Below are 26,812 nucleotides of genomic sequence, written 5' to 3'. Positions count from 1 at the left end.
ATTAAAGATGTGAATATTGTTCATCGTGGTGTGAGATAGGAATGATCGTTAATTCGTTTGTCTCACAATAGAACTGTTTTGAGATGGTGATCGCGACGTTTAGCGACGCGTAAACAATCGACCTCATCGCCCGATGAAGACTAGCACTAGTATTGCAGTCAAAACGTCGCGATCAACATCTCAAAGCGGTTCTATTGTGAGACAAACGAATAAACGTTCATTGCTAGGATATAAACTTTAAGAAATATATTTTACCTATTGTAATCTTCAAGTTATATAGTTGATCAACGCGAGGAAAAAAAAGAAGTTGCAGGGAAATGAAAATCCATTTTGAACACGAATTTCATTCCTAAATAGAAAAGTTTTAGTCAGTAATGCTTCCCGTTATTTTATCACCTATTCCACTTCAATTACAAAGTGTTTAACATTCGACGTGCTATCTTGTATTTTCAAATGTTTCTATTCAAGTTTTTTAAAAGTGTAAGGTGAAATGATAGAAGCTTGCGCATAGAGGGTTTTTCTTTAGGAAAGTACATTATATCGAAGTTAATTATTTTTTTATTGTCTTTAAATACTTTTCCTGCTTCATCCACAGGGTGATACTGGCCTTGGAAACAAAGTATTCTACGATTTCTTGATGGAGAAGCAAGTCCGCCTCATACTCGGTCCCTCGCGGTCAAATGTTGCTGAGTCAGCTGGAGCGACCGCCAAGTACTATAACTTGATTCAGGTGCTAGACATATTTTACATGTACACAAATAATAACTTTGTTAAATTGCAAGTTCCTACTGAAAAAATGATGATGATCTGTCGGTGGTGCAGGTGTTTCCACCTCGCTTTAAAAATTTCCTGACGTTCGTGGTCAGATTTTTTGTTACTTATTGCTTCCTACGTACTTTTCAGAATATAGTTTGGGAGCCGGGAAGACGCAGTACTGATTGTACTCGCCTCCCACTACTGTGGCCTGAACCACAATAGTGTCATATGGTGTCATGCATGGTAGTTGAATTTGTTGTTAGTTCTCGTCTTCGTCCCTCGGTTTTCCTACATCCATGAAAACCAACACTTGATATACCACACTTAAATTCCTGTGATATTCATGTGATTGATATTATTTTTTAAAAGAGGTTATTTTCGGTGGTCCTAGGGTTCGAATTGAAAAAAAAATAAAGATAGCAGGGCCGTAACCAGCCTCTGGCATAGACGAGGCAAGGTCTTGCTAGGAGGTTCTGGGGGCATGCCCTCCAGAAAATTTGGAGAACTATGAGCTCTGAAACTCTTTGGGTATACTTGGGTATACACTGGGTATATCTTAAAAAAAAACAATCTCGTTCAACTAAAGATTATTTTTCCAGCTAAATGTATTTTATTTTTAATTTTGGTTTGAAATCAAGACGAGACAAGTGCCTCGTCTTTCCTCTTGCTAGTTACGGCCCTGGATAGTAGTTTTCAAAAGCCAGGTAGGAGAAAATCAAATTCTATTTTTTATGTTTTTCACAGGTTTCCCCATCAGCAGCCTCTGGAGAGTTATCCAACAAGGATGTTTTCCCATACTTCTTTAGAACGGTACCAGCGCTATCCGCTGCTAATCGGACATTCGTTACTATTGCGAAAAGATTTGCCTGGACTAGAATAGCCATACTGTACCAGAGCAGGGAGCTGTTTATATCCGTAAGTATATCTTTGAGTCGATCGTACGATCAGATCGAATCAGAATGTACCCTTGACACAGAAGCTGGCTGAACATTGCCTCCTACGCAGACGTTTTTTGGCTCGTATATGAAAAGCAGTTATCTTTCTTCTCCAACGAACGTCGGTGGGGAGGAACGATTGTGCGACGAGCAAAAAGAGCATCTATGTATGAGGCTAGATTAAACACTGTCTCGTATATACAAGTCACTCATTCACGTGTATTGAATAATCGAAGTTCGCAATTTGATTCGCAAACTTCACAACGTAATTGGCAACTTCGTAACAAAGTTAGCAATTTCCCAACGAACTTTGCAAAGCGGGCGGCCAAAGTAAACTGAAATCAACTGTAAAGCACTTATAATATACTTTCCTTTTATGTAAATTCAGGCAGCGAAAAGTCTTAGAGAAGAATGCAACAAGAATAACATTGAGGTGATCTCTTATGGAAGCTTTTTGTCGGATCCAAAGAGGCAAATAGAACATCTCAAGGTACTATTAAATGACAAAACAAATTTAAGATAGCTATCAAACGATAATTGAAGACTTAATGATAAAGGATGCACTTACTAGAAACACCACTTTTAACCGGTAATGTGGCATCATTTCCTGCTCAAATTAACCCAGTTTCAAATGCTTATAAAAACTTTACTGCTGGTATTTTTACATCTGCAAATAAAAGCAAAGAGATTACTGCTCAGACAACAACAATTTAATGCTGCCACTCGGTTAATATTTTAACTAAGCTAGTAATGCTGGCTAGGGTATTCCAATGGGAGGGGGCTGCAACATGTTGGAACATTTTGAAAACCCTCTTGGGGATCTATTAATGCCACGTGGTTTTGGACTCGACGACACAGAAGCGGTTGATCGTAGCCTTCTTTACTTTATCCACTTCCCCCACCCTAATCCGAACCACATATACCTTTGACTATTAGATGCGGATTTTTGTCCTCGCCTTTGCTGGGTAGCGCTTTCTTTTATTTGTCTGTCTGTAACTGATCTTAAATTCAAACAGTTATTATAACGGCTATGTGACCAGCCACATAGTCAAAATTGCCAAAGTTTGTACAAAAATAGTCTGTTGATTCATTGTCAAACACCATTTCCAGCAAATACAGCGAGCCCAGACAATAGGCCAATAGTGTTTTTTGTTCTAGTATTAATTTGTAGAGGAGCAGAATAAATGGTTAGTATCTTCATTAACAGAATGTTTGACTTTGAATTGACTTTTCTCACTGAAAAGTCAGTGAGAAGTTACAGCTGATACTGAATTACTTAGTTATAATCCAGCCTATCAATAATCATTTCCTTTATTTATTATATTTCGTACACCATTTTATACTTTGAACGATATCAAACTAGAACTTGTAAATTCAATTGAAAAATAAAAATGCTTCAAACTCACAGGTGACAGAAATAAACCCTGGGTTATATTTCATCTGGAATGAGGACTAAATTGGGCCTACTATTCGTGATAAAATTAAACAATATTTAGAAAACCTTTTTTAATGATCACTACTTACACTTTGTTCTCACAGGATATTGATGCAAGGATCATATTTGGTTTCTTCAGCTATTCAACAAGAACTATGTGCGAGGTAACTCTAATCTTTGCAGTTTCATATCAATCACCATATCAAAGTTGGTTATCCTAATTACATACACATTTTTTTTAATCTTAGAATTAATTTAATGCGAATATCGAGGCTGACATTTGCGACATTTTAAGGATATTTTGCGAGTAAGCCCGAGGCTGAGATTTTGAAAAACAAAAATTGTGTGTTGAAAATTTGTAAATACATACAAACTGTATGTTTTTTACTCAACCGTGTAAAATTTTCCTTAAACTAGCCGATAAAACAACAAAAACCTGCACTAGCCAAATGTTTGATGTAAATAATACTTTGATAAACGGTGCGTGTAATGTATATGTATGGTATACAGCACAAAAACGTGAACTAAACCTATAACCTTAGAATATTCACAATAAAATTTTCAGCCTAACATCGGCAGCAAAATAAGAATATTCAAAATTCTTATAAAAAGAGTGTAACTGAAAAATTATACTCCGCAGATTTACAAGCAAAAGATGCATGGACGTAAATACGTTTGGGTGATTCATACTCCTGACCAACACGGTTGGTGGAAAAGAACTTTCCCCAGGGTTAACTGCACGCCGGAGGAAGTTAACAAAGGAGCTCAAGGAGTCCTTTACGTTAATTACATGTGGCTTAGTAGCTCACAAAATAAGACCGAGGCAGGGATGGTGAGTAAATAGTACAATGCCCAAGAACTAATTTATTTGCAATAATATTTTGAAAAGTGTTAAATATTTCAGGTGTCTTGATTTGCTATTCGACGCGATCTCTCAGCCTGACGTAGCACTAATTGGATCCAGAGACACCTACGTTGAATCCCAGATTAGGAGGTTTGGGTTGTGTTTTTGGAAAAGAGTGTAACCGAAATGCAGCTAGCCTGCAAATACAGCCGCCTCTCCGCGCTTCGATCCGCCCGTTATTAAACGGAGAGGTGGTTGTTTTCGCAGGCTAAAATTAAGCTTAGATGACTTGACAAAAATGCTGGGGTTACCAGATAGCTAGCATGCCATCCAAGGGGATTATCAAGTAGCAATAGCTCTACTCGATTCATCAAACGGTAACTGGAGTTAGTCACGGTACCGATAAGTCACCTGTCCCTACAAGGTCGACTAGGATTGGAACAGACTTTTTGCCATTCAACGTTAACGGGGGTCCAAGTTTACATGTGCGTTCATTATTGTAATGTACAATTAAAACGATGGCAATAGCGGTACCCGTTCTGAAAAGAAAGACATCTTTCTACTAGCAGTACAGAACTACACTTGTACAGAGCTAGCGTTGCCATTTTGCATTTGTTTTTTTTTTCTAAACGAGCTAGACTGTTTCTTTCTCAACTGACTTGTCCTCTCTAGTTCTAGTTAGGGATAAAACAGCTGAGGAACGAACATCAGAAAACCAGGAAATAATTTTGTATTTTTTTTATCATCAGACGCCAAAGGAATTCCATTACAAGTTTGATCAAAGAGCCAGACGAAAGAATATAAATGACACGGATTACAAGGGTTTTGCTTATGATGCAGCTTGGCTGGTCGCCCTCGCCTTGAATAAAACAGCGAAGAATCTGGGTCCAAATAACTACCTTGACACTTTGCCTTTTGGGGACAAAAATTTCTCAGACCTTATGAAAGATAACCTTTTAATAACAGAATTCCAGGGATTGACGGTAAGTGTATACGTATTTCACCATCAAACTCCCATTTAGGCTATTGCATGAGGCCAATTACAATCATAGCTTTGAACTGAACCTATGATTAAAAAATACGCTCTTGTATACAAGAGATGGCCTCTTCTATAAGCCTGGTGGTTTCCTAGAGGTCTCCTCGCCCTATCTCCTTTAGTTATTTTGTAATAACTCATTTCAAAAGTGGCTAATAAATGATGATGATGACGATGATGATGATGATAATGATGATGATGAGGATGAAGTAGAGCTATGCAAACATTTGAGTTTAAAATAAATTGTCAAAGTGGAACCCAGTCGATTTGGTCACCTGCCAGCCACAATCATCTGGCCGCTTAGTTTAAACTATGTTTTATTGACAGAACCAATTTTGATAACGCAAGTAAACTTTATGTGCAAACAAACATGACAAAACGTTTATTAAATTTTAGGCGAATCAAAGTTAGAAATTTTAGACTTTCGTAGTATGTTTTGATGTATAACATCAGAGCCTGTTTCTTTCAAGTCTGGTTAGGGCTGAAGTGTCATAGAAATCAACCATTTTCTAGCTAAAAGGTGTCAAACGTAAACAAACTAAACCTCCAAAATGAACAGTATTGTTGATCGGTGTAAAGCACTCAATTACCTACCGCGTGAAATGCGAGTTCTGGCAATACCATCTTAGCTACTTTTTATCTAACTACTTTCAGAGCTTTGTGAAACTGAATGAAAAAGGGGATAGGTCGGGAGTGTTTGAAATATCTCAACTGAAAGGTATGTAGCCAGTCTATGCTGACTTGGTGTCATTTACTAGTCTAATAACAAGACTTATAGTCACTTAAGATAAAGACATATTAATGCGTACTGAACATTTCTTTGAATCTTCTAGGATCAAAGTTTGAAGCCATCTGTAGTCACGATGTACGGGAATCTTACTTGACTTTGTACCAAGGAGCTGAATTTCAGTGGGAAGGTAATATCAATAGATGATTGTAAGTCACAGTCATACATTTAAAAGACAGCGTGGGCTCCTTTTAGAATAGGAAGGGTAGCTATAAACGTTAAAGTCGTTTTGGTCTGAGTAATTTATAACAAGTCATGTATTAGAAGAGAATTATCTGAATTTGATACGCCAGACAAAGACAAAATTTGTTTAAATGCAAACTGTTTTTGCATAAAAGTATTTTTTTTTTCGCTTTTTTTTTAGGAGGAAGGGCTCCTGTGGATCGTCAAAGTAAACATAGCCAGTTGAAAACTATAAACATGACCGTGTTTGTCTTCATGTGCAGCATGGCGTCCTTAGGGATTTGTTTGGCGTTTATGTTCTTGTGTTTTAACGTCAGAAACAGACATAGAAGGTACGCTCAACAACAGTTTATCAACTTCACAGAAAAAAAAAAAGATTTTAGCAGTCATATCCTCACCCATTATCCCATAACACAAAATAACAAGTCATATTATTTCATGTCATGTCATGTCACTTCAGTCACGTCACGTCACGTCACGTCATATCATGTCATACCACGCACGTCATGTTATGTCATGCTGTGCCATAATGTCATGCTACGCTACGCTATGCCATGTCATTTCATATCATGTCATCTCTTATTTCAAAATTGTCATTCTCAGTTTAGGTCAATGCTCAATTCAATATATGGCAGCGAACCTTTTTCAATCCTTCAGTTAAATGGTGTCACGAGTGTACTTTAATTCTTAGCAACTCAAATACACTCTACGAATGCAGCCATGCGAATTATTCAAACTTCTTGTGTTGTTTTTTCTTGACAGACTTATCAAGATGTCGAGTCCAAACCTGAACAATGTCATTATCTTAGGCTGCATTCTGTCGTATGCTTCTGTCATTCTTTTTGCATTCGATGGCGATTACCTAACGGCCTATCTTTGCAAGGCAAGTTGCTTGTTGTCCCTGTTCCATTATTCCACAGTGTTCTTAGAAGTTAAGAAATATTCAGCCCATTAAACAAACAGAACTAGTTATATAACTGCACTGTTGAAGAATCAAACGGATGTCGCAACGATGCTTAGCGCGTACCATGTCTATCAGTAAAAAACGTTGAAAGCAGAGTTTTCTAACAGGTTAAGTCACTTGTCGAAGAGGGTGACTTTACACTTAATATATTTCCTTATTCCCACAAAGGGAATTAGGCCGGTCTTGGAACACAAAATAGTATTAGATTTTTTGACTGAATAGGTGAACAGCTCATATGCTGTATTCTTTTTTTAACCAGGCAAGGGCTGCTACTCTTTGCTTTGGATTCACCCTTGTGTTTGGTTCCTTGTTTTCAAAAACTTGGCGCGTTCACAAGATTACAAGGATCATTAGCGCAAAGCAGAAGGTAATTTTCCATGAACATTTGTTCGAATTCAACTTTAATTTGAAATTTTTGCATTCTTATTAATTTTTTCGTAGTATATTTTGTTGATACCATACAATACATATGAAACCAACTTGAGTTGGTCGTTTTCATTTATAAGCTCTCATCAATGCATTCATCAAAGTGACTTCATTCTTATATCTTCAGGTTATCAAAGACGTGACTCTTTTTGCTGTTGTTGGCTTGCTTATTTTCATAGATGTAATAATCCTTTTAAACTGGAATTTTTTGGATCCTCTTCAGAAGACCACCAGATACCTAACTACCTATGTAAGTCTAGATTATTATGCTCAGTGTGTTCCCGTGGTATGGGGCTAGGGGACTCCCATACGAAAGTGAAGGAAGGTGTTTGTCACAAATTTTTAGCGGTCCCCTAGAAGGTTCCACTACTTATATGGCATTGTGGGGTAGCAATGGAGGTACCAATTATCATGTCATGTATCTTAATACCCTTAAAGATGTAGGTATAGTGACCATTCTAGAGGCCGTTAGCGTTGCCAAATACAAACTTTTACCCCTGAATATTGTAAAGATTACCTGGTCATTTTTCCATGGTCCCTCGCCCCGGTGTTGTGTTTCTAACGGTAGAATAACATTGTCCTTCTGTTTACTTCGGTGTACGTTTCACCCATCGAAGGCTGTAGCCTTGATATGATAGCATTATTGTTTTCAGTAATTTACTCGACCATAAAAAAAAAGTTTTATAGTTTTCTTAAAATGTTATTCAAGTCTTTTTAGCCACTGCTGCTACATTTTTCGCAATTTTCCAAACGTCAATTTAATTTTGAATACAATTAAGTTTTTTTTTTATCGTAATAACATTTGTACACGTTTTATTCGTAGAACGACCACGAAGATGACAATATTCTTCATGTGCCGTACATGTACACGTGTGAGGTTAACCACATTGCAATCTGGTTGGGCTTGTTGTACTCATACAAAGGGATCTTACTGCTATTTGGCCTGTTTTTGGCTTGGGAAACGAGAAACGTCAAGATACCAGCTCTAAATGACTCCCATCACATCGATAAGTCTTTTGATGATACAACTGACTGCAAGACATAGCGGTATTGATGTATATAAGATTAAATGGGTATCTTTTGTATTCCGAGAAGTTTTCACTGTATTCTATGAAGCTAGAGACTCAGTTCCATCTCCCCTTGCTTAAATAACTATGATCTACTAATTTTATGGCCCCCCTCGAGATTTACAAATCACGTGAATGGCGAACTCGAAATCTAATTAATGTAATAAGAATCTAGCTAATAACCTATCCTGAGCGATATTGCAAGAATACAACATCGATTTGTTTTCTTTGTAGGAATGGCCGTTTACAACGTGGTGATAGCGTGTGTTGTGGGAACTCCAGTTGTTACGTTTGTTCAAGATAACCAGTTTCAAGCATCCTTTATTGTTACAGCTACCTGCATTCTTTTTACTACAACTTCTACACTGTGCATCGTGTTTGTGCCAAAGGTAAGAGACTGAGAAAGATCATGAAAGTCGGTCGGTTGGTCGGTCGGTCTTTCAAACACTCTGTCTGTCTGTCTGTCTGTCTGTCTGTCTGTCTGTCTGTCTGTCTGTCTGTCTGTCTGGTCAGTGAGTCAGTAAGTCAGAAAGTCAGTCGACAGTCAGTCAGTCAGACAGTCAGGATGAATGCAGTCAGATCAGTCAGTCAGTTAGTCAGTCAGTCAGTCAGTCAGTCAGTCAGTCAGTCAGGATGAGCAGTCAGTCAGTCAGATAGTCAGTCAGTCAGTCAGTCAGTCAGTCAGTCAGTCAGTCAGTCAGTCAGTCAGTCAGTCAGTCAGTCAGACAGTCAGTCAGCGATGTTCTCTCCACTCAGTGCCTCTCTCCACCAAGTGTATAAACGGATAACAGGGAATTTAATGCTTGGGGACATTTGTTTGGGATAAACCTATGGACAACAACTGAGCAGGCAAGGATCAACATTCAGGTAAGAAGGCAAAAGCGGGCTTGGATTGGGCACACCCTGAGGAAAACTAATTGCAATGTCACCGAGCGGGCACTAGCTGAGATGGAACCCACAGGGGAAAAAGGGCCGAGGCCGTCCAAGGAATAGCTGGAGGAGGACGGTAGACGACGAGGCGAGCACAGCAGGCTACACTTGGTGGCAGCTTGAAAGGATAGCCCAAAACAGACCACGATGGCGAGCGACAGTTTCCACGTACCTATGCTTCATTGGGATTGAAAGGGATTAAGTCTGTCTAACCCTACGATGAACTGGCATCTTATCCGAAGTGGGGGGGGGGGGAGGGGGTGGGGGCAAAGAGAGGGTAGAAATACTTCTAGTCGCTCTTAATGCTAATGCAGCAGGTAAGCCATTGCCCTTGCAGACAGGCTTTACCTTTTTACCGAATGGTAATGAGGTTATGTTATGGGCCGCATTTTCTCACTCGAACACTCACTCACTCGATTCTGATATCAAACCGCAATTACTTTAGCATTAAAACGAGAAACGTGCTGACAGAAAGGTCCTTTAAACGCATTCAGCACATGTCAATCAAATCTCAACCTCGTTCCAGGGTCTCTCTCTTTCAGGGAACTAAATTGAATTTCACAAAACAAATCGAAAGAGGATCACTTCCACTTATCCTCTGGTGATAAAAGAGAAAAGAATTCGCTCAACGAAGCCTCAGAGCATAGGCTATCAATTACCCATTCACGTAAGAAAACATTCAAAGACGCGTTTTAGTAAACACAACATTCATGCACGTTTTTTTTCGCGTCACATCATCTTCGTGTCACGTCATCCGTTCTTCATCTTTTTGAGTCGTGCAGAAACGCGCATCTTTCTCTCAAATTTTAATGGCTGCTTAAAATAACGCTATACGTGCTGGCAGAAAAGTAAACATATTTACAAAACAAATTTACTTAATGCTAAAAAGGATCAAAGGTTACACTTAAATATTTTTTTGTGATAAAATAGAATTCGCGCTACGAAGCCTGAGAGCACGAACCATCAATGACGCAATTCCCATGGAAATTCACAGGGAAATAAAGTGAGATTGTGTTACATTATTTAACGCTTATTTGAAGAAAAAAACTATCAATGACCCATTCACGAAAGAAAACATTCGAAGGCAAATTAAGTGAGATTGTGACATTACTGATAGCACCAATGAACTACATATAGTTACGCTTAAAAACTGTTAAAATTATTACGCTCGCCTTGTGACGTGTTTTAGTCAACACAACATCCACGGCACGTTTTTGTTTCGCGTCACGTCACCTCGTGTCACGTCATCCGTTTTTCATCATCAACACGAAGTGCTCAGGCGTATCTTTTCTCTCAATTTTTTTTCGCTGCTCAAAAATAACGCTATACGTGCTGACAGAAAAGTAAACATATTCACAAAACAAATTTACTTAATGCTTAAAAGGATCAAAGGTAATACACTAACCGGTAAATATTTTGGTTGTGAAAACTGAATAGCGCTACGACCCCTGAAAGCACGAGCCATCAATGTCGCAACTCACGTGGAAAAATAAAGCAAAGTGAGATTGCTTTACTTTATTGGACACTTATTTAGAAAAAATGCGGAGGTCAACACTTCATCCATCGAATTACCATGAGGTTGCTCGAAGAGCCTTTGATTATGATCTAAACGATTGTTTAACTATTTTCTTCAGATTGCAGCTCTAAAGAGGAGTAGCCGAGATGAGGATTACCGCGTACGGACGTGCACTATGAGTTCCATGGAACTGAATGTACGAGATGGTTCCGAAAAGAACACTAATACATGCTCATGTTATCGTAAAAACACTTCTAGCAATGAGGAGGAGTTACAACGCCTAAGGGACATGCTGAACCGGGTAAGCAATTTTTAGAATTTAAGTTAACTAGGCGTGGTGGCCAAATGGTTAGTGTGCTGCTGGACTCTGGATTGAGAGGTCGGGTCCAAGTTCTAACCTAGTGGCCAAGGACGTATTGTGTTTTTGAACAAAACCCTTCTCTCTTCCAGCTCCTCTCTCGATTTAGGAGCATAACTGCTGGCAGAAATAAAATACCCCCCAACCCCCCCCCAAAAAAAAAACCCCCCCCCCCCCCCCAAAAAAAAAAAAAAAAAAAAAAAAAAAAAACCCCCAAAAAAAAAAAAAAAAAAAAAAAAACAAATATTTTTTAAAAAAAAAAAAAAAAAAAAAAAAAAAAAAACCCCCCCAACCGCCCACCCCAAAACGCCCACCTCAAGCCAAAAAAATAATAACGCCCAGGGGCTTAATCGAATAAATACGGTACTTATTGAGGCTGTAAGCTGTACAACGAGATTCTTTTGACGTTTGATCTGAGTCTGTAAATAAAAACCTTGTGCATGACCATTGAAATGAAGGCTATTGGGAATTAATTTCTTGTGATATCGTTTAATATGCTGTACAAGGTGGTTGCAACTTTTAAGTCTGTGGATGAAAACTTCAGGCATGACCATTCAAATGAAAGCTATCGAGCAGTATTTTCTTCTGCTACTGGTGTTATGCTCTACAAGATGATTCTGACTTTTAGTTTTGTGGATCAAATCCTAGTGTGTGACCATTCAAATGAAAGCTCTTGATGAGCAGTATGTTCTTGTGGTATTGTGCAATTTTAATTATTGTTTATTTTGTTTATTTTCAATCTCTGATGAGCTTTGATTGTTTTCTTAGCTTCAACAAGAAAAACAAAAAATGTTACAAGGTGATGGAAGCTACAGCACACACCTGTGACAGATCAGCTTAACGTAAATGGAGCCGATGTTGGAAGTATAAGTGCTTCGCATTTAGCTGTGAACAAATTTGGTAAACACCAGGGAAATATATTTTTCGCGGACAACATTATTGTTAAAAGGCCGCTGTCATGTTTCCTGCAAGCTGACGAGGAGAGAAACTGAGTACTAAATGTCGTCGCCTTTATGGAATTATCAAACTAAATTAAGTATTATATGGTCAACAAAGTGTGGTACCTGGTATTACCCACTAATCGAATGCACTGCATCGCAGGTACAGATTGGGTGACGATCGAGAAGATAACGAGGCAATAAATACCGTTCAGAAGAGTGGCATACATTTAAACCTAAAATAAATAAACGATCCTGGAAGTGGGCCTTGTCATAAAACGTAAATAAAAATAAGTTTGGAAGATGCCTTTTTTTCTTATGAAGAGTTACTTTAACGAAGGAGAAAAAGAAGAAACTTCCTTTACTAATAATGTAATGTTTAACCTTCCCCATATTTAGAGGCTGTCTTTTTTTCTCAAGTTCGAGCGCATTTTATTTGCTTGTCACGTATTTCTTTCATGTATTGATATTTTCTCTTTCCCTGTATTTTATTTTGAAACAAACATTAGTTACATTAGTTAAATACTAATTCTCCATTTTGGGCAAAAGAATAAAAAACAGTATTAAACAATAAAAATATTAAAGTCACATCGGCTATGGCTTGTTGACTACATGCTCATAGAGAACTCGAGCTCGTACTCTAATATTGTTAATTATTTGATAATTTTTCAACGAAATCATTAAGAAAAGAGATCATCAGTGGACTTTGACGCCATGAGCTCTTTAGCCGTGGCTTCAGTCGCCATGAGATGATTGAGGTCACCGGAGATATCTGGCTTCCTCACAGGTGTCTCGAACAAGATTGGATTGGACCGTGATTCTGCTAGCCTGAAAACAGCATAAACGAGCTTAGCGACTTTGGTTTAAGCGGAAAGTTAGCATTACAAATGTTGCTGCGCTAACTATAAACTTTGTTTAACGTGTAGGGTTCATATTTTTCTTTTAACTTCGGCTTAGAGAATCTTTCAAGCTGGTTTACCAGCCGTATTCTATGGTTTAAATAAAAAATACCTCAGAATTAATGCCCAAAAGGCAATGTGTTTGCTTCGAGATGTATCAAAGCTTTTTTTTACTATTTTAACTAAAGTGAAATAAATCACCTTCGTCTGAAACACTTGCCAGAAGGTTCCGTTCTCACGACCGTTCCGTGCTGTTACGTAGGATAATAAGAGAAACGCCCCAGGGGGTTTTGAGAACTTCACAAACAAAGTTGCAGGAGACAATTTTGACCAACAAGAAAACACAAGTGAAACTAGGTCGTCCATACTCTTCATAAGAAACAGAGAAAATTCTTCTGAGAGGGCCTTAAAGACTTAGCAAAAATTAAACAGTACCTGTTCTTGACAAAGGTTTGTTGATAGCACGGATGGACCAGTGTGGTCAAGCGAGTCGTGAAATGTGAGGAATTTTGTTTTTTTATGTGGTTTAATAGATTGCCACTGTGCTAGTGTCTTAACTCTCCCACTGAGAAAAATAGCAACGCATTTGTCTACCGCAGTCTTGAATACAAATATAACAGAAGCCAGAAACGAAGCTTCTGTGATAACTGCCACCTTATCGGTGCATTTGATAATATTATACCGTTAAGTGTTGCTCTTGGTTATAAAAAAAGTCTGCGCACAAAGCCAGAAGGAAAACCGTCACGGTTTGTTGATCATCACCGCCTTGGGGAAATTTCTAAGTTTTTTCCTAAACTATATAGTACGAGAAAATATATACATATTTTTTCTCTTTTGAATCTCATCTTCTAAAAAATTCTAATAATAATTTCTTTGGATGTTTTAAAGATATGATCTTGGAGATGACAAATAAGAAACATGTACAAAGCGATCTTTTGTGATGGAGATATCTTGATGACATCTTTCCTGAACTCAACTGCCCATGAAAAGAACAAAAGAGTACAAACGACAATGTAGTGTATTTAATGTAACTCCTACGCATCGCTTGTTAAAAGGGTTCATCTTCACCAGTCGTGATCATTCTAGAGAAGACTTTCAGACTGTCAACTCATCCGTCCAAAACGACGTACTTAGGCGATTTTATCGCGCAAGAAGTGCATCTTTAAGGTAAGGGAGGCATTATCCCACACTTTATGGTTAAACTTAGTCGAGTTTTAGTAAAGGATACTTCCTCGCTAATGTAATGCTTGAATTTACGATGCATGAATGTAATGCTTGAATGTAAGAATGTTGTCGGCCCCTCCCTGATATTACAAAAATATGTTTAGGAGTGAAGGAGTAAATTTTGAAGATTGGTATTCGTGAAGCGGATCTGTAACGCGTTCTTTTTACCGACAACCAGTTTATCTCAAAATCGAGTGTTTTTAGTTGCGAAATAGTCCTTCAGAAAATTGATCGTACCCAGAACCTCACCAAAGCGCACTTAGCGGCGTACAGGCGCGCGCGCCTCGCTTCACTTCAGACGCGCGCCACTTGGAATCTTTTCTGACAAAGTTATGTCGCCTTTATATGTCTTTTCTTGAGAACGCGTTCGCTGCTTAATAATGGCGAAGACAAAATAACAAAATAATAAGTTTGTTTTTGCAAAAGTCGTACTCTGATACAAGTTATTACAAAATGCAAAGTAATTCATCAAGGACATTAACTTGTCCTTATCGATCGATCGTGGCAAATGCACTTATAGCTTAAGAACAGCTCCTTTAACTTGAATGCTAAGAAATTGGCAGTTAAGTTACCTTACTTGGCTATCTACCGCTCAGTAAAACTGAAACAGCAGGCTATTATAACCACTTAATCGTGCTCATTGATACGTTAACACTACAAATTCCCATAATTATGTTACTAATGAGGGCCCAGAGTACAAGTATAAATGAAGACATACCAGATATCCCTATAGCGTACATATTTGGGCACGAAAAGTATGGTGCAAAGATAAATCAGAAATAACAGCAGGACGAATCGTGCTTTGATGTGATTTTATAATTATCGGGGATTACTGTTTATCTCAACGACAATAATTTATTTCAAATTAAATACACTTCAAATTAAATACTGTTCAAGTGTTCTTTTCGGATAACTGATTGTACATGAATCTTAGTTAGGTAATGTGAGTCATGCAAATATCTATTTTGATACTAACTGAATTCAATAGACATCTGAAGAAATCACCAGACTAACAGAACGCTTAATAAAGGTGCACTCGCTGAAACGTTAACTTTGCAAATTTCCATAATCATTAGACAGTATCAATCGTTGTTTTCGAGTTGACATGTCCGGGCATGTCGTGTGCAGGGCGCGATCGCAAGGCTACACGGGAAATGCTTTCATGCGTAAGACGCGGTCACATAAGTACAAGGGTTTTGGTGCTGCGTATCGTATTTGTTATCAATGGTTGCAGAATTTAACAACGTGGATCCTAAAGATGCAAAAAAGCGAAAAAAATTCCTTGAAAGAAAACAGACCGAAGTATTTTGTAGCAATGTTATCTCACGACGATTGAAAAAACTGAGGGAGAGACTACGGAAGCAGAAACCTCCCATCGTTAATTTGACATCGTTAACCAACATTGCGCTGTTTAACCTTATCCAGACCGCGGGGGGGGGGGGGGGGGAGGGGGTAGTGCCCGCGCTGACTTTGAACGCTTATAACTTTTTCAATATTCAACCAAACGCTGCCAAACTTTCTGGGAATAATTTTGTAGGGTAGGTTGTTGTGTCAGGAACTTGATGTCACCATGGCAGCGGCATTTTGACAGGCATGTTTTCCCAAATTTGCAGTTCTCGTGTTTCTGTTAATGAAAAATAACTTTAATGTAATTATTTCCACCTTTTTACGGTTTTAAGCACAGTTTTATTGATTTTGAGTACTTTGCAGTTATTTTGGCCGGTTTCCTGAAGTTTTGGAAAAATTTTGAAATCCAAGATGGCGGATCCAAGATGGCGGCTGTTTTAACATCATGATGTAATTGTCACGTGATGTGATGTCATCATCCCGCATGACGTATACCAAAAGATAGATTTTCGGACATACTATATATCCTATAATTTTCATTGTGATTGCTTAAATATTCTGGAAGTTACAGAGGGGGGGGGGGGGATGCGGAATCCCCCCCCCCCCGGTCTGAAAAGATCCAAAAAAGCCCGGTCTGAATAGGGGTAAGTATCATTTGTGTGATGCAGATAACGTCGACTTTTCGTGTCGAGTTGAATTTTAACTCCCGCTCCGGGCTCGCCAAAATACTGCAAGATACTACAGCGATACTACACACTAAAATGTTTGCTGAAATCAGTTTATAATATACAAAAATCATGGATATTTGGTACAGCGATACATATTTTTTTCTTTTCCTTTTTTTTGTTTCAACAGTCGTCAGGCGAAGACGCGTCATGCTAGTCTTGTGGCTTTGCGCCTTTGTTGGAGTAGTGTATCTTACACCCTCTCAAGGTAAACCAATTTTATTTTTATATATTCATTAATTTTATTTATTTTTTTTGACTTATAACAGAAAATGAAACTTATTGCCACAAAGTTTAATTTTAATTTAACAAAGTTTAAAAGGATTGGTGTGAAGGAGTTACAAGTGTAAGGCATGCATGTGGTCACATAATTTGTTTCTTATTTACTACATTAAGGAAAAACATCTTATTGCAACGCCAGTAAAAACATTAAGATCAAAAAAGCCATGTCATTAAAAACCAAAGCGGTTAAAGGCTTAAAACATAAAAAGGGCAGTTGGTTTACGTAAAACAAAGTAAGTCATTATCAGAGTACGAAAGCACTCGATAATAAACATGTAACTCAAAATCAGTCTGGCTTTATATATCTCTTTAGTTTAATACGGTTTTAAAAGTTTAAATTTATTGCCATCATTGTATACGATGAGTGGTATTGTGAGCCTGGGTACAAATTAGTTTACTCTGGGCAGATTTAATAGCAACACGGACCCAAGCGCGCTATGCACTTCCCGTTTTCTCTTCTCCCTCTCTTTTAAACTTTACTTTCACAGAACACCTTTACTTATATGTTTTATGATATTTTTTCATTCAGCTGCTTCATCCGGTTGTGAGGATCCTCCACTGGATATATCTCTCGTTATTGACCGCACGAAGAGCATAGGACCGAAAAACTATGAAAAAATGTTGGACTCAATCATGAATCTCATTGAGATGTATACTGTCGGTGAAGACAAAACTCGCTTCTCAATCGTCACGTACGCTGGTGACGCCAAAGTCCGCGTCAGTCTGGGCGATTCAGCGTACTACAGCCAGGAGGCGCTAAAAGAACTTCTCCAGGGGATGAAGGCTGAAGGCCTGGGAAGTCCCACACGCACTGACAAAGCGCTGGAAACAGTCGGCGAAGAGGTGTTTGTCGACGAGAATGGAGATCGACGAGCATCACCAAACATCATGATAGTTTTCACTGACGGAAACACGCACGATAAATCAGAACCTTTCGGACCCATCTTAGAAACACTTAAGGTAAGAACTTATCCTGTTCAGTATAAAAAAAAATATTACTAGTAAATAAAACATAATTTTAATAATGTTGAAACTGTTAAATTTGAATTCATGTGGCTGTTTGTTACCAATTCTGTATACTGTATACTGAACCGCTGCCGTAACTAATCAGTGGCATCAATAAGTAATAAATGGATAATCAGTTGATTAATCATTAATAACTTATCAATGACGACTTATCAACAGGCTGAGAAATTTAACACTGATGTCACTGATTAGTCATTGATTTTATTGGTTATTCATCGACGCTGTCTTGGCTATCAATGAAACTGCTCACCCAGTATTATTAGCCAAATTATAAGAAAATAAAAATTTAAGCGAAAATATTGGGCATATTAAAAATAAATGTGCTTGTGAAGATTTTAAAGCCTTGTTTAACCGACCTTGGATCTGCTGTTTTAACTTCGTTTTTATTCCTCTATACATTGGAACTTTAGCAACAAACTTTCAACTAACAGTCTGGTATGCAGAGGAAGGCAACTTTAATAAAAAATTAAATGATCGAAAGTAAGAAGAAGGTCGATAATCCAAAATCATTCTTCTTTGGTTAAAGACCTAAAGTTTTCGGAATTCGTTAGGGCTTCAGCTGACACAGAAGAAAAATGTACTCGTCCTCGCTACAAACTCGCTTCGTTTCCGCCATTTTGTTTCATGTTGACCAGCTTCCGACGGGAAGTCTCGTTGGAAAACTTCACCAATCAGTACACATCTATTCACAAGTATTTCTTTCTCGACCAATCAGAAAAAATGCAGAATCTAGCAGGTAAATGTATCATGGCCTCCTTTTCCAGGAAGGACGGGAGGTATGATCGCAGGTTACTTTGTCACTGAGAATACAACTGGTATTCTGCAAAAAATAAAAACAAACTGTGTGATTTATTGGTGCAGCCCCCCTTGAGAAAAATCTGGGTCCGCCCCAATCTCAGCTATTTAAAATAAGAATTAATCTGTCCCCGTCTCAGTGAATTTAGCTTGTGGAGAGAGATTTCTACTTTAGCTTTTGTTCAAGGACACAAGGTTCTTACTTGAGTTATATAATCCTGCCAGGAAAAGGGCGTTCATCGAGTGGCTGTTGGCATTGGAAGAAAGATTGATCAATCAGAGCTTGAGACTATTGCTGGAGACCCGGGAAGAGTGTTAAGGGCCGACGATTTCGACGACCTGAAGAATCAGTTGTACGATATCCATGAAGCCACCTGCAGTAAGTATTTCTTTGAAGGACGGGGAAAAACATTTTATAAGCAGCTTTACGTGACGTTCAAAGTCGCTCACTACTTGTGTTTGAAATTTATCAATGTTAACGTTCCGGCCCTGAGTAAAACCTGCAATAAAAGAGCTGCACTGAACGGGGATTTCGTGGTGGGAAACTTAACCCATGTCTTTGAACATCTAAAGAAAAATATAACCTTAACTTACGGAGAGAAATCAAACCACGGCTCTAAATATCGATTTTGTCGGAACACGCACGAAACACCTTGAAAAATTTAGCCTCGATTATACAAGCTGTAATCCATTTTCATCCTAGCCATCCGCAGCCAAAGACCCTTGTTAACAGTTTCAGTGGTCTAATATAACAATGGTCTAAAAAATTGGATTATTATTTTCAGGTTTCCTACAGCACAAATGTTTATTTTGGCTGTTTAAAAATCTTTTAAAATCCGTGATTACTACCGTTGTCATACAAAAATTCATTACTCGAAATACAATCATAAAAACAATTACCCTGGCGACGACAACCTCACGTCCCCGGGGGAGGGAGAGCGCTCCCATATATGAGCTATACAGGTATGTGCCGCTATGAATGTTATGGTTTTTAAGCAGTCTAGTCTGGGAGAGGTAAATAAATCAAAATTTTTTGGTCTATAATAGGTATCATATGACAGGAAACTGTTCAGTGTTATGAAGAATTAAGTCCAGAATAGGAATAGAAACTTGGAAGAGAAAGAGGCTTTCCTAAACGAAATAAAAATGACCTAAAATCATTGCGGCAACGTTGCTGACAGAGATGTTTTCATTACAAACACTAATAGGATCTAATTGTGATACAGTTATAAAAAAAACAAGTCTGGAATAGGGTAGGGATTTTCGGTGTCTAGTCTAGTACAGGGTTGCAAAATCAGCTGAACGAAGATGCACATCTGATACAGCAAGTATCCATTTTTATGTCGCTGCACTGTTCCTAACTATATCTCTTTGTTTTCGTTTTCTTTTTTCTTCACTTTTCTTTTCATTTTTGTTGTAATTTCTATTTTGTATTGTATTTTTGTATTATAAAATAAAATAAAATAAATAAAAAATTCATCTTGATGTTCCAGTAATGTTTTGCTGGTCCTTTTTTAATTATATAATGTACTATTCTTTTTTGTAGATATTGATGGAGGATATACTGAGTGGACTGAATGGTCGGAATGTTCTGCAACTTGTGGTGGGGGAGTCCGATGGCATTCTAGAACTTGCAACAATCCAGAGCCAAAAAATAAAGGAAAAACGTGTACTGAACAAGAGCTTGGTCCATCTGTGGAAAGTGGATATTGTAACACCCAGGATTGCCGTAAGAAAAGAAAAACATGTATTTTTTAAAAAGAAAACGCTAACGTTTTACTGAACCCCTCCTTTTCAGTCCACGCCCACCTAACCAGGGCCCCTTCCAAAAAAGTTCCCCTTTGTTAAGATGAGAAGTCAAAACCATTTCATAAACAATTAGAAGGAGCTCTATGTTTATATGTAATCGGTCCCCTACAGATATTCTTCTGTAAGATGTTACAAAAATGAAATATGAATTAAGCATATTTAGCTGCTGATGGCACTACCTGAGGAATAACGTCGAATGAGCCCTCCATATAACACACCCATCTCCCGATATTAAAGGTTCCCTCTCCAAATAGCCTTGAAATGAAATAAGAGCACCCGGAGATAGCAGCCTCTCGTTGAGCTAAACGTATCGTGTAAAGTAATTTCAAAAGTAAAGTTTGTTATGAATAGATACGAGATATTCGAGCCTAGTGGCCCATCACCTGGAAGCTTAAAATTTATATCTCCGATTCCATAGCATGAGGGTGAATAGGTCGTCTACGGTGCTTCTTGTTTAAGCGGTCATTGTGAATGCACGTTAATAACATAGAGTTGTGATTTGCCCTTAGCCGTACCTGGTGGCTACACGGACTGGTCTGAATGGGGAGAATGCAGTGTAACATGCGGAGGAGGAGTTCAGAAACGAACAAGAACCTGCACCAGTCCCCCTCCATCTGGTGGTGGGCCTACGTGCATCGAACAAAACCTGGGACCAGCAGAGGAGGAGCAAGAATGTAACACACAGGATTGTGGTATGTTACCAAGCATTTGATATCCTGATTAAGCATCCGAGCATTGTCTGACTCGTTTGTCTTTGTTACTTCTTGATTTGTTTCTACCCTCACTGTTGTTGTATGAAGCTTGTCAGGAAATGTCAACAATCAATGAATTTTAAGTTTTCAACTGCGCCTAGGCTAGTGCTGCGCCTGTGAACTGTGTTAATAACAACACCACACGTCATTCATTCCAGATATACAAAGTCTTGTCACGATTACGAGGAAAAAAATGACCAAATTGTCAACTATCAAATCGTCTCTTGATTTCTATACAGACTTTCCATTTAGTTTATTTGCCGTTTTTTATTTTAGAGCCTTGTGAAAACAACAACAACAACAACAAAAGTGGGAACAATTTTGAACTAGGCTGTGTCACAACGTATCTATACGAATACAAAGACAAAACAAGGAAACAGAAAAAATAAAACTGTTTACATCCAAATCTAAGTCTAGCGCAAGCCTCGCGTCAGCATGACGCGATGAGGATACGTCATAGTTTCTTAGCAACTTTGGTGATGAAAACTGTGGACTGAGATAATGCGATGTCGCCACTAACTAGAACATCGTCTAAACTGAAACGAACGTGACTACTAGGGAAACTGGACACAAAAGGAAATCTCATGTATATACTTGTTTGTTTGTTTGTTTTCTGTTTGTTTGCTTAAGTTTTTACCCTTGTTTTTTTTTTATTTACAGAGTGCAAGGATGTGCTTCCATTTAACGCATGTCGCTTGAAGATTAAGCTTGTTAGCTGCCGTAGCCCGTTTGTGAAAGGTAAGCATTAACAGAGAAGCTTGTACGACTTTGGTTGTGGTTCCGTCAAGGCTTTTAGCTAAAGTTAAGAAATAGATAACTATTTCACTAATGTGACCTCTTTTCTGCTCACTTTAACTATGGGAGGAGTTTAGGCTTCGGCGATACAAAACACTACAAACTGACTAAAATTAAAGAACTTTAGTTAACAAACCAACAGCCAGTCTTTGGTTCCTATAATAGATACAGTATCGAAGAAAAAAAAGCTTTCCAGTTCCACGTATTAATGTTAAGTATCCTCATGTATATTGCTTGTTTACCAAAGGTCGTTTGCTATCAACTGATCACTGATTTTTTTTCTCCTTCAGCAAAATGTCCGAAGAGCTGTGGCGAGTGCGGAGGAAGCGGCGGAGGCGGCGGAGGTTAATACGTTTTATATATAACTTTATTTTGTATTTATTGTAATTATGGCGAAACAAAACAAACACGAATTCGGTTGTTCTCCGTTTTTCAAATTTAGTCACTATTTTACTGTTTCATTTTCAACTTAGTGACACAGTAAAATAATAATAACAAGGCGCCGCAGAGCGGAGCCTCATAACTATTGAAAAAGGACAATCATGCATGCATAGAAATAAAGGAACCTTACATTTGATTTTTCATGTCATCATGGCTAGCGACATTGCTCGCGGCAAAAAGGCGGCCATATTCGGTTTTTTTGGGGGGGATTTGTGAAGACAACAACAACAACAAAAAAGTGGGAACAATTTTGTGACTAGGCTGTGTAACAACGTGTCTATACGAATATAGAGACAAAAATAGGACACAGAAAAAAAAACTGTTTACTTCGTTTTGTTTTTTGCAGCAAAGGTTTGTTGAGGAGCTCAAACAATTCCCATCCTTGTTATCCAAATCTAAGTCAAGTGCAAGCTATTACGAATTCTCCGAAAACCCACACGTCAGCATTACGCAATGAGGATACGTCATAGTTTTGTAGCAACTTTGGTGATGGAAACACAAACTAGAACATCGTCTAAACTGAAACGAACGTAGAATAAATTGTGGCATTAAGGGCAATTTGTTATTTTAGGGGAACTGACAAACAAAAGGAAATCTCATGTATATATTTGTTTGTTTGTTTTCTGTTTGTTCGCTTAAGTGTTTACCCTTGTTTTTTTTATTTGCAGAGTGCAAAGATGTGCTTCCATTTAACGCATGTCGCGTGAAGATTAGGCTTTTTAGTTGCCGTAGCCCGTTTGTGAAAGGTAAGCATTAACAGAGAAGCTTGTACGACTTTGGTTGTGGTTCCGTCAAGGCTTTTAGCTAAAGTTAAGAAATAGATAACTATTTCACTAATGTGACCTCTTTTCTGCTCACTCGATGGTAGGAATAGCTCAATTTCGATATTTTAAAATTCGGCCTAAAACAATAGACATCACTACGAGGCTCCGGGGAATAAACCCCACAAACTCTATAGTTTAGTCCCCGGAGCCTCGTCCCGAGGTCTATTGTTTTAGGCTGAATTTTAATATATCGAAATTTGGCTATTTAAACTTCGGTGATACAAAACAACACAAACTAACTAAAATTAAAGAACTTTAGTTAACAAACCAACAGCGAGTCTTTGTTCTTACAATAGATACAGTATTGACAAAACAACTGCTTTTCAGTTCCACGTATTGCTGTTAAGTATCCTCCTGTATATTCCTTGTCTACCAAAGGTCGGTTGCTATAACCTGATCACTGATTTGTTTTTCTCCTTCAGCAAAATGTCCGAAAAGCTGTGGCGATTGCGGAGGAAGCGGCGGAGGTTAATATGTTTTATTTTGACTTTATTTTGTATTCATTGCAATTATATATGGCGAGACTAAGCAAATACGAATTCTGTTGTTCTCCTTATTTCTAATTTAGTCGCTATTTTACTGTTTTATTTTCAACTTGTTTGCGGAAACTTAAGAGAGTGGTCGCTAACGAGAGCTTTTAATTACAGAGTTTGAGTGAAAATTCAAACGAGGTTTCACAATGGTGGTCGTAACTAGATTTGCTCAGTTACGACAGCGGTCGCAAGGAGAGCTTTGACATTTGTTGCTATTCTCTTTTCAGGTCAAGGTGGTGATGGAGGTGGATATGGTGGTGACCGTCCTGGTGGTGGTGGTGGCCGTCCTGGTGGTGGTGGTGGCCGTCCTGGTGGTGGCGGTGACCGTCCTGGTGGTGGCGGTGGCCGTCCTGGTGGTGGTGGTGGATACGGTGGTAAGGGTGGTGGATACGGTGGTAAGGATGGTGGATACGGTGGTAAGGGTGGTGGATACGGTGGTAAGGATGGTGGATACGGTGGTAAGGGTGGTGGATACGGTGGTAAGGGTGGTGGATACGGTGGTAAGGGTGGTGGATACGGTGATAAGGGTGGTGGATACGGTGGTAAGGGTGGTGGATACGGTGGTAAGGGTGGTGGATACGGTGGTAAGGGCGGCAAGGATGGTGGATACGGTGGTAAGGGCGGCAAGGATGGTGGATACGGTGGTAAGGGTGGTAGATACGGTGGAGGATACGGTGGAGGATACGGTGGTAAGGGTGGTAGATACGGTGGTAAAGGGGGCAAAGGTGGTAAGGGTGGTGGCGGTGGATACGGTCGTCGTCTTTTTGATTGGATATGGTAAAAGAGACGTAAACTGCAGTAAGTAGTTTTGTATGAGTTCACGCGTTCAAACAAATCGTTTATGGAGGCTCGCAACAGTTTTCAGCCCCTTCCAGCTCTTATACTTTGATGTGTTAATACTACAAATCTTTATTAATTGCTGCTACCATACTGATATCAAAGCATTGTCCAATCATTGCCTCTTTAAGCCATGTTCTTTCCGTATATTAAATAACTCGATGCATCGGTATATCGGAGTTCTGTACAAAATAGTTCTCATTACCTTAGCGGGAGGTTCTTATGAAAGAATCTGGAACGACGTCTTGCATGAGTAAAGACCGCACGCAACCTTAAGCACTGATTCTCACAATATTGTTTTCTTTTTATAAACTTGCAGACAGTTTCCCGTCATATCACAGAAGCCGAAAAATGGAAAAGCGATTCTCGAAAAGAAGAATACTTAATTAAAAATAAAGCTAAGTGTAGCAATGGTTGAGAAATAAACGTAACCAGAAGTACATTATGTACTTCTGACGTAACTTAACAATGTGACTGGACTTTTCTGTTGTTGGCTTAGGAAGTTAACTTGGAAATCTTCAAATGAAAAAGAATTTTATCGAATATTAACCCCTTGCAATGCACATATATATGTTACTTTCACGTCTGGATGACCGCATAGTGGGAGACTGTGCGAGTCAGACTTTTTGAATATGTCTTACTTTGCCTTACTCAAGACAACCGCGATGTGGGAAGTTTGGTTTTCAGCCGTCTTGTCGTTATGAAACTCAGAAACAGAAGGGTGGAGGTACAACTTTATAGGAGTGCCGGGTTATGAGAAAGCAGGGGGGGGGGGGAAACTTTCTTTGTTACTTGACTCATAAAGGGGACATAGCGGTGCCGGGTAACCGAGAATGCGCAGTAGCTATCGAATGGTCGCTAAGGGCGTAGTGAATAGCTTGACAAATTTCATTGTTTAGTTCGCATGCTTTGGTCTTAACCGTGCACAAAACACAATAGCTATTTGCATTTTGATTGTTTCTTTGAAGTTTGCCGGACATCAAAACAACAAACGGTGAAAACGGTGTCCAGTCTGGCAAAAGTAAGGCTTGTGAATTATACTAGTTAACTCCTATGATTCTAAAATTATTTACAATTTTTTGGTTGTTAAATGTCAACCGTGACAGTTTTTTCGCTTGTTGTTGTACGCCACCAAAGCATCCTCAGTGACGTGAAACATCAGGTGATAAATCTTGCTGAAAATGCAAAAACATCTCGGCGGCGTAAAACATCAAACGCAAACACCGCCACTATTCGCATTTCACACGCATACAGTCATTGATATTTAAATCTTTCTGAGAAAACAAAACTCTGGGTGACGTCTTTCTTAGCAACGGCTTGATTGACATAGATTCTCACCGTTTCCAGGCTCTGCTATGTCTTCAAAGAAAAGTGCCGAGTTTCTTCCCCCCCCCCCCCCCCCTGTGAGAAAGGCAGAAAATTTTAAAAGCTGGTCTTGGACCGCCTTCAGTGCGTTTTGAAGGCAGTTTTATATGAAAGCAGGCAGCTTTATTTCTGGCTTTTTTACATATAATTTACAGTTTTTAAAAAAGAATAGGAATGGCAAAACAATATCTTCACTTATTTGTGAGCGGTTCGGACGCATACCCACTTCAGGTTTGAGCTATAAGAAAAAAATAATCTCGGGAGCAAAGCTTTGATAGCAACAGTTTTTTCAGCGCCTTATATAGCTCTTCAGGCTAGGACGTATTGAGTGAGTGAGCAAGCAAGCAAAGGAGTGTGCCCGTGCGTACGTGTTCATAAATTTGGGGCGTATTTATTTGCAACATACGCATATAGCAGTCGCATTTGCTCGTTGCAATTTTTTATAGACCTTTCCAGAATTCCAACGAACAATGGCGCCAAGTCATGCATGATTGCAAGTGTGTCATCGACACATCGTTTGTAGTAGCCGAGCATTTGGCCGTCTTCTTGTAATTTTTCCTCTAAGGAACACATAAATGGCCAGCTACAACGAACGATATGTCGACGTCATGCCTGGCCTCCAAGCAGCTATCTCCTGTGTTTACGAAAAAAAACTCAGTACAAGTGTCTACAGGAAGCCATCGAACACTGGACTTTATTAATATTATTATAGCAATGTCGACCACCCCTACAAAGTCGGCCTAACAAAAACGATGCTATTCAGAGCCTTTCGACTATCGTCTACTTGGAAAGCTTTCACCGATGGGTGTGAGATTCTTAAGACCACGTTTGCACAACTTCAATGTCCAACCCGACTAATTGACTCATCGACTAAGGCATTTATTCACGACCTGAAACCATCAAAAACAGGTCCAGTGTGTCTAACGAAAACTGTAAAGAAGAACTCGTCGGATCACCATCCCGTTCAAAGACCAGAGATCGGC

General features: G+C 38.8%; 2 protein-coding genes across 7 annotated transcripts in view; both read left to right on the top strand.

The window, feature by feature from the left end:
* LOC144659002 (gamma-aminobutyric acid type B receptor subunit 2-like) overlaps nt 1–12,879 on the top strand; it is a 31,797-nt gene extending 18,918 nt beyond the window's left edge. For all 4 annotated transcript variants that reach the window (XM_078519529.1, XM_078519528.1, XM_078519527.1 and 1 more), the window contains exons 3-18: nt 596–730; nt 1,501–1,671; nt 2,080–2,181; nt 3,231–3,290; nt 3,767–3,958; nt 4,720–4,953; nt 5,661–5,724; nt 5,840–5,923; nt 6,158–6,308; nt 6,739–6,859; nt 7,200–7,307; nt 7,494–7,616; nt 8,190–8,373; nt 8,668–8,822; nt 10,998–11,180; nt 12,006–12,879. In XM_078519529.1, coding sequence (XP_078375655.1) covers nt 596–730; nt 1,501–1,671; nt 2,080–2,181; nt 3,231–3,290; nt 3,767–3,958; nt 4,720–4,953; nt 5,661–5,724; nt 5,840–5,923; nt 6,158–6,308; nt 6,739–6,859; nt 7,200–7,307; nt 7,494–7,616; nt 8,190–8,373; nt 8,668–8,822; nt 10,998–11,180; nt 12,006–12,065 — 2,127 coding nt within the window. In that variant the 3' untranslated portion in view covers nt 12,066–12,879. The remainder of the gene's footprint in view (nt 1–595; nt 731–1,500; nt 1,672–2,079; nt 2,182–3,230; nt 3,291–3,766; nt 3,959–4,719; nt 4,954–5,660; nt 5,725–5,839; nt 5,924–6,157; nt 6,309–6,738; nt 6,860–7,199; nt 7,308–7,493; nt 7,617–8,189; nt 8,374–8,667; nt 8,823–10,997; nt 11,181–12,005) is intronic.
* Nucleotides 12,880–14,089: 1,210 nt separating this feature from the next.
* Nucleotides 14,090–26,812, top strand: part of LOC144658999 (coadhesin-like) — a 73,126-nt gene continuing 60,403 nt past the window's right edge. For 2 of the 3 annotated variants that reach the window (XM_078519523.1, XM_078519521.1), the window contains exon 1: nt 14,099–14,241. Coding sequence is in view for 1 of the 3 variants with exons in the window: in XM_078519520.1 (XP_078375646.1) it covers nt 16,521–16,578; nt 17,182–17,612; nt 18,699–18,852; nt 20,020–20,202; nt 20,792–20,974 (1,009 nt within the window). In the remaining 2 variants the exon portion in view is untranslated. Of the gene's footprint in view, nt 14,242–16,500; nt 16,579–17,181; nt 17,613–18,698; nt 18,853–20,019; nt 20,203–20,791; nt 20,975–26,812 lie in introns of all 3 variants that reach the window. The other variant, XM_078519520.1, reaches the window with a different exon arrangement.

The sequence above is a fragment of the Oculina patagonica genome, chromosome 6, assembly GCF_052425735.1.
Source record: "Oculina patagonica isolate OP01 chromosome 6, crgOcupat, whole genome shotgun sequence".
Taxonomy (NCBI): Eukaryota; Metazoa; Cnidaria; class Anthozoa; order Scleractinia; family Oculinidae; genus Oculina; species Oculina patagonica.
This window is presented reverse-complemented; position numbering and strand designations above follow the sequence as displayed.